Source organism: Phaseolus vulgaris, chromosome 2 (genome assembly GCF_051622355.1).
Source record: "Phaseolus vulgaris cultivar YP4 chromosome 2, ASM5162235v1, whole genome shotgun sequence".
In the NCBI taxonomy this organism is placed as follows: domain Eukaryota; kingdom Viridiplantae; phylum Streptophyta; class Magnoliopsida; order Fabales; family Fabaceae; genus Phaseolus; species Phaseolus vulgaris.
In genome coordinates this window covers 42,007,368-42,014,878 of record NC_143499.1, presented here as the reverse complement: position 1 = coordinate 42,014,878, position 7,511 = coordinate 42,007,368, and the positions used below count along the sequence as shown (strand labels likewise).

General features: G+C 32.5%; 1 protein-coding gene across 8 annotated transcripts; it reads right to left on the bottom strand.

The window, feature by feature from the left end:
• Positions 1 to 519: 519 nt before the first annotated feature.
• On the bottom strand, positions 520 to 6,216 carry LOC137812185 (floral homeotic protein AGAMOUS). 8 transcript variants are annotated; one of them, XM_068614102.2, is made up of 9 exons: positions 5,970 to 6,216; positions 5,376 to 5,614; positions 2,760 to 2,841; positions 2,528 to 2,589; positions 2,284 to 2,383; positions 2,107 to 2,148; positions 1,457 to 1,498; positions 859 to 1,025; positions 520 to 761 (listed from the first exon to the last, which is right to left on the bottom strand). In XM_068614102.2, the coding sequence occupies exons 2-9, from the start codon at positions 5,603 to 5,605 to the stop codon at positions 758 to 760; spliced, it is 729 nt and encodes a 242-aa protein (XP_068470203.1). In that variant the 5' UTR covers positions 5,606 to 5,614; positions 5,970 to 6,216; the 3' UTR covers positions 520 to 757. The 8 variants fall into 8 exon arrangements, with proteins under 8 accessions (XP_068470203.1, XP_068470200.1, XP_068470201.1 ...); XM_068614099.2 differs by having other exon boundaries at positions 2,069 to 2,148; positions 5,970 to 6,179; XM_068614100.2 differs by having other exon boundaries at positions 2,069 to 2,148; positions 5,869 to 6,005.
• Positions 6,217 to 7,511: the final 1,295 nt, after the last annotated feature.

The following is a 7,511-nucleotide window of genomic DNA, read 5'->3' as shown; positions in this document are numbered from 1 at the left end:
ATAACGGGCCGACGAATGATAAGTCCAACAAACACCGATAGAATAGGTTTGAAATGACTCTGATACCATATTAAGAAGTAGACTTTAAGTCTAACTCAATCCCATAAAATTGACTTATAAGGTAAGGTTTGTACACACTTATATACTATGAAATTTCCTAATTTCTAATCGATGTAGGATCTCCAACTTTTTTTTTATAAAAAAAAATGTTTTTGTTGTGCTTCAAGCATTCTACTATTCCAGTGATAATCTGGCCTTCAAGCATTCTATCATTCCACTGATAATCTGGCCTTGAAAATTTCACAAACAGGAAATAATATTGTGGAAGTTGATTCCACAGCATTCCTTTCAAGTTTCAAACTAATTGTTGTTGAAACAGCGAATTTGTGTCACGATATTACAATTGTACAGTAAGAAGCACATGTAGTGGTAGTGTAGGTATTTAAATTAAGCATACTGAAGAAGAAATTGCATGTAAAAGAGGTTGAAGTCATAGTAAGTGAGATGTGAAGAAGAGTATGTTATGGAAAATCAAGAACATGGTGCAATCTCTGTATTCAGAGCATGAGTATACATACTAAACAGTGATAGAAGCTTTGACATGGTTACACGGTAGCTTATTAAAGTCTACAAAGTCACAACATAGTAGATAGGGGAATACTTGAATGAATTCCACCTATTCAGTTTCTGCATATTTCCTAGGCATTAGCATTCCTATAGAAAATCTTAGTATTTATCCTTCGCAACCTTAAACTCTTCAACTGCACAAGATAAAGGAACAATATTAACTCAAATGATAATTTATGTACAAGTTACATAATGAATGATGTTAAGCCTATTGCAAGAGAGAAAGCTTACACAAATTGGAGGGACATGTGGTCTTGTCCAGCATATTGGTTATTATTGGGTTGTAATCCAGTGACTTGGAAGAAGCCACGAGAATCAAACTGAGATTGCATTGATTCGTAGCTTGTGCTTCCAGACAACACATTAACATTATGCTCACCCCTTTCCCTTTCTGCCATCTACACTCTCAAACCAAAACACAATCAATAATTTCACAGTCCTAAAGATCCATGAACTTTACTGATGCTGTTCATTCTAACACCATTAGTGTTACCAATCTTCAAAAAAACAAACAAACTTTCTACTATAGTGAATCAGGCTTAGAATAGTAATAATTGGTGCTTGCATGTTACTAGAATTGAAGATTTTTTTTATCACCAGCATATTCCTTGCTGGCCTTTTAAAAATCACCTACTTTTAACATAAAAAGTTACATGTCTATTTTGTCATACTGATATTGTTTTTCTCCTCGAGGTGAATAAAGTTAATCTCTTGAGGTATCCACCTAAATTGAGATACTACGATTTCAGACTAATACATACTATGTTAGTTTTATTAAAAAAACACAAAAAAAAGAGTGAAAATTAGTAATAGAGTGACACTGACAAACCTTTGCTCTAAGAAGCTGGTTGTTATTGTGCAAGTCTGTCTCCTGTAACGTAAATAGAAGGAATAAGTACTATAGTCAGCCACACTTTCATTATACAAATTTTCCAAACTGCAATCCAAAACCTAAAAAACAATCAGTTTCACAGAAATGATAGACAAAAATAATTAACAGTGGCCAAAGATTACTGCTGTAATTTGTTTTTTGATCAGCAATAATACTGCTGTACATACGAACATCTAGTTCATATTATATATCATTAATATATTTTATGTAAATGGTCATATAAAATATTCTTATATGAATTCGAATGTGCAAAGTTCACAGCCTATTTTCCACAAAGGATTAGTTTAGGAAACCTCCAAAATTGACCAAATTAAAAGGAAACTGAACAATAAATGCAAAACATTTGAAAAGACCGAATAATACAGATATTTGTGAAACCTATCTGACACCACTGGGCTAAACCTATAAATTATAATAACACTCAATTTTGATGTGGAGCCAAATTAGAACGCAATTACAAACTAATATATTATTCACCTTTCAAAACCAATGACTTAACTAGTTATGTCCCACATGCAGAAAAAGACAAATTATGCAAAAAAAAATAACCTTAAAATTTTGAAGATGAGTACAAGGAAAACATTTACCCTCTTCTGCATGTACTCAATTTCTGCAAATAGCAGCTCATTCTGATGTACGTGTTTGGAAAGTAGCACAAAAAAGAAAAGAAGACAAAATTAGATCAACACACTAATAAGCTAAATATAGATCACATTTAATTCTTTAAAAGGATGCAGAAAGAAACTTCTTGTTACAAGAAATACCTTCTTGGAACGAATTCTGCTGATTCCTTTTTCTAATTTAGTCTCTAGGTTTTTGAGATCCTTGGCATTCATATTGCTCAAAGCCTCACCCATCATTTGCCTGCAATTGCAAAACATATTTGAATAACACTAATTATAAATAAAAATATTGATTAAAGTACTTGAGATATCTTCATTTTTTATTATAATAGTGAAACTTTTCTTGTCGTAATCTTAATATACAGGAATGACTAGTTCAACTTGCCTATTGTGATTCTGCAGATTGCTAATTTGAACTCGCAGTTTGGCAGCTTCTTGCTGGTAGAACTGAAATTATGAAATAATGGTTACAAAAGTTAGTTTACTCATTTCAATTTCACTCAAAATTCCTTTTCTGCAATATATTTGATGTATCTATTCTTTAATTAGGTTCAAATAAAGCTGATGGGTTCAGTTTTAGCTCTCTTGAAAAAGTTTAGAGAAGGAATTAATAATACCTGAGCATTAGCCTCAGAAGCAGATCCACCACTAGATGAATCTGAACTTGCTTTCTTGTATCTCTCAATTGAAGCTTTGACACTATAATAACAATAATAGCTTACAATAACAATATGAAAATGACATCTAATGAACAAAGAACTTTTTACTTTTATTTAATAATCTGCAAGATTATGACCTCGTTATGAAAAAAAAATCTTATATGCATTCAAAAACTTTCCTGTTACAAGATTATAAATGTACAACCCAAAAGTCAAAGAGCAGGTTTCTTACTTTGTGCATAAATGAAAGAACAGAAAGGGGAAAAACAAAAGTGTGTTGGATTAGTTTGAGATTAACCGTAGGGCTTGGCCATGGATGATGTCAAATCATCCAACTGGTTCAGTCAACTAACCCCGAACGCAACTTTTCACAAAAGCAAAATCACACTATCTATTACTCACAAATCTCCATGTCAAAGTCTGATTGGATGTGATAAAAATAAAATCTTAAAATAACAAAATAAAAACTTGTGATAAGAAGAAAATTAGAGTAGAAAAAGAAACTTTACAGTTTTCAATGGACTGATACCTTAATATCCTCGAGCCATGATTGGGTGCTGCTGCCACGGTGGCACAGGTTTCCACAATATGATTGGTTCAACCACTTCTAGGCCTAATTTTTCTCTGCCACTAAAAGGAAACCCATCTCACAGTGGATAATGCCCTCAGCCACACCTCATTGCACACCTCGATTCTAACTTCTAATTATTTTCCGTGTTAGCCTTAAGAATATTTTCCAATCATGGATAATAATTCCTTGATGTAGATAAAAAACAGTGAAGTACGTTCCTTTTTTCATTTGACTCACATTATAGTTAAAGAACACAACTCTATTATAACCATTTAACTCTACCGATTGAACTAAACTTTAGTATAACCATTTAACTTTTGGTGCACGCTTTTGAAGTCATATGGTACAGCATATTATGTTATAAAATATGAACTTTGTGTTCTCAGTTTTTTCTGTGTGAAAGTGTGTGTCCATCACAGCCGTTCATTTCAGCTACTGCAATTATCAACAAGCAGGAGCAGTAATTGTACGCTTCACATTGCATGGAAGAAGCCAAAACGCTCAGAACTCTCTCATTGGCTATCTCAAATTGTCGTACGTTGTCTCTGCCCTCACTTGCACTCTCTCTCTCATTTAGCCAAGAAAACCCTTCTCTTTCTTTTTCTTTCTCAGTCTACAACTTTCACAAATATGTAAGTGTAAGATCTTGAGCAAATGCAGACGCTCCAACAGCTAGCAGTGAAATTATGACGACCCAGTTTGGACCCTCATTGTTTCTTCACTCTATTTAATTGTCTTTTTCTGTTTCGAAGCTATGTAAAAGAATTTTTACTCTAAGATGAGGAGAGAGTTTCCCAGTTGTAGAAGATCCAACTTTAGGGTTCAGATGCACGAGTTAAAGAGATACCAATTCCAACTTCCAAGTATGACTTAGTTAAAATCTTCTGCCAAAAGTCAAGAACTGAAAAATCCCGTGTGACGTGTCCAAAGATTCTTTCTACAAAGACAAACAAATCCTTGTCTAGCCCCTCCTTATTCCTAAAAAGCCCTAACCATAGTTACCCAAACTTCATTTCCTAAAACAAATCAGCGACAAATAAATGCAGTGCGATTAACTTTGAATGTTTTCAAGTTTTTGTCACTCTGAGATTAGAAAACAGTTTCTTTTTCCTTCTCCCTATGCTTAGTTATGATAAACTATGTTTCAGTCACTAGTAAAACCCTAATTTCTAGGGTTACTTTTAACCCAGACTGGGATCTTGCAAGTGGGTGTCAAATGCCGATGTTTCAGAGAAGATTTTGCTGTAATGGGTTAAGCAATAACCATTTTAATTTATTTTTACTCGTTTATTTATTTCAGTTTAAGTCTTTGACTCATGACAATTAATTTGTTGAGACTGTAGTGTGATATTTTGTTTTTGTTTAACTAACTGGATTGTTATTAAGGAAGTGTGAAGGTGCTTGGACTTAGGCTAATGGAAACATGACAGCTTTAGCTGTTAGATGGGTAAAGAAAAAGAGAGAGAAAGAGGCAGTGGAAGTGATAGAAGGAGAAAAAGGAAACAAAAAATTCAAGAGGGAGTAGTTTTAGGGATTGGCTGATATCACAGACCTTCATAGCATCCCCGGATCCTTTCCTCTTGCAACAAGTTAACAACCAATGCTTCTATATCAATCTATTACACCAGATCTGTGTGCCCACCAAATCAAGAACTAGGAATATAGTTGTCATAACAGAAAAAAAATAGAGAAGGAGAATGAGCTTAAAAGCTCATAGAAGGAAAAAGGCCAAAATAAACAAAGACAAGTGAACCTTGGTTACAGATCAGACAGACGAAGAAAGAAAGATGAAAAATTAATTCTACCCTAGCTTCTTCATCACAAAAATAATTGGTTGGTGCATATCTATGCTTCAAAAGATTCTTAAGCAAGAGAAAAATTACAAATTTAAAAATTCCCAAAAAAAAGCAGCAAAAACTGAAGGGAAAAATTGGGAAGAACAACTAAAGGTTGAAATAGGGCAGGGTATCAATTAATGAAGAGATTGAAAGAAAAAGAAGAACCTGTTATTAGCATATTCATAGAGGCGGCCACGGTTTGAAAAGACTATTAGAGCAACCTCTGCATCACAAAGGACAGATAACTCATATGCCTTCTTGAGCAAGCCATTTCTGCGCTTGCAGAAGGTAACTTGTCGACTGGTGGTGTTCTCGATCCTCTTGATCTCAATCTTTCCCCTTCCCGTCTTTCTCTCGGGAGAAACTGATGACACGGATTGGTTTGGAAAAGCCATGGCTGGAAGCTGAATCAAGTAAAACATCATTATTAATTGTCCTCAGAAAAAAAAAACACTTCAGAAAATACTAAGCAAACTTTGATCGTTCAGCTACTTTTGTGTGGTTAGGAAGAATCTAAAATGTTAAGAACAACAAATGGAAGCACCCCTAAAGGCCTCAGCCAAACTTTTAAATCTTTAGCTATACGTATGCACATATTTAGCTTCAAACTTTCATTTGCTTGTAGTAATAGTTCACAATCTAGCTATAGTTGTGTTACCAAATCTTGGTATCAAGGGAAAATGTGTTTGATTGACCCCAAAAAGTGGTGAACCATTGAGAAGGGATTTTAGATGATGTTTGAGTATTTTGCTCACTAACCTGGTGAGGAAACAAAATGGAGAAGTTATATTCAGGACAGGAGAGCAGGTTCAAGACATTAGCAGAATAGTGGGTATATATATATGTGTGTATATATTTTTTTTTTTCTCTCCCTTTTTTCCACTTAGCAGATCAAGCAGATATCAGAAAATGCAAGCAAAGTGACCAAAGATGGGTATTTATAAAGTGAAAAACAATCTTTCATAGTATAATGGTTTATGCATATGAAACAAAGTGTTTATACACTTACAATCTCATCTGCATCTGTATATATATATATATATATATATATATATATATATATATATATATATATATATATATATATATATGTTCTATTCACTTTTGTTTTTCTAATTCATTGAATCACTTGTGGTGAATCAAATTAACTTAACTTTGTTAACAATATTTTTCACTTTTAAAAACCCGATTCACGAGTGAGGGAAGTAGGGCATGAGAGAGAGGGTGTGGTGGAAGCGATTATTAATGGGGTGAAAGGGACGTGGAGCGAAGTTTCAAAAACATAGCATAAGAGATATTTCGTGATATGATTCAGTGATTCAGTGAAACAGTCAGTGGAAACTCTTTTAATTTCTCCGTTTACATATTTGTGTGAGGTTTTAAATTGTTGTGATTTTTATAGGAAAAAAATTGAACAAAAATGACTCAAAACTCTTCATGTTGCAATTGTGATTGTTGCAAAATTTCTTATTCATCTTAATATAAGATCGGTTTTTTCATATTGATCTTGGATTACTTCTAAATTATTTTCTGTTTGTTTTTCATTTTTGATTGGTATCTTAATCCGTTTGTCTGTCTTTATTGATAAAAGATGTTGTCAGGATTATACTTAGAATAGATGTCTGGAAAATTTTATATTGTTAAAGTGTACTTGATTTATTTGTATATGAGTTTGATCATCCTTAAGTGGTCCATATGAATATATCATTTTATTGTTGATTAATATATATATAGAAGTTCAATTAATTAATTATTAATAAAATTGATAAATAGTTTACATTAATAGCATGATGATTAAGAAATAAACTAAATTTTGAAACTTTTTCCAGAATTAAAATTACAATAAGTAAATATATGGTTTTTTATGCCTTAACAAAATGCTAGTCAAATAAAAAAAATTATAAAGTTACAATGTTACAATAGTTTTAAAAAACAGAAACAAACAACTACTTGCAAACAGTAACGCAAGTCAGCATAGAATAATTGTACTCTAAGTAACAAACAGATACGCAGTTTTCATTTGGCAAAAGGAATCAGTGTCGTTTAGAACTTTGTTGCATGTTTTTTATTTTACTTTAATTACAAAAAATCGTTTTATTTTATATCTTGTTTTTAAAAAATTCATATGAGAAATATAATTAAGTAAAATTTTAAAAATAGGGTGCATTGAATAATTAGAAAATAAATAAAAGAAGTAATTAATAGGAGTGTTCCTGTTGGAAGTAAAAAATTGGTTGAAGTTGGAGATATTTAATGCATGATGTTGGTAATTTTCCATTTAGGGCAAGCTACAGCTACATA

What these genes read in the sequence shown, in the direction of transcription:
- LOC137812185 (XM_090298872.1), bottom strand. Translation starts at nt 5,805, where the DNA reads ATGTGCATACGTATAGCTAAAGATTTAAAAGTTTGGCTGAGGCCTTTA. An exon ending in TTTGGCTGAGGCCTTTAGGG is followed by an intron (nt 5,615 to 5,754) that starts GTGCTTCCATTT and finishes TACTTGATTCAG; the next exon opens with CTTCCAGCCATGGCTTTTCC. An exon ending in AATCTGCAGAATCACAATAG is followed by an intron (nt 2,384 to 2,527) that starts GCAAGTTGAACT and finishes TTGCAATTGCAG; the next exon opens with GCAAATGATGGGTGAGGCTT.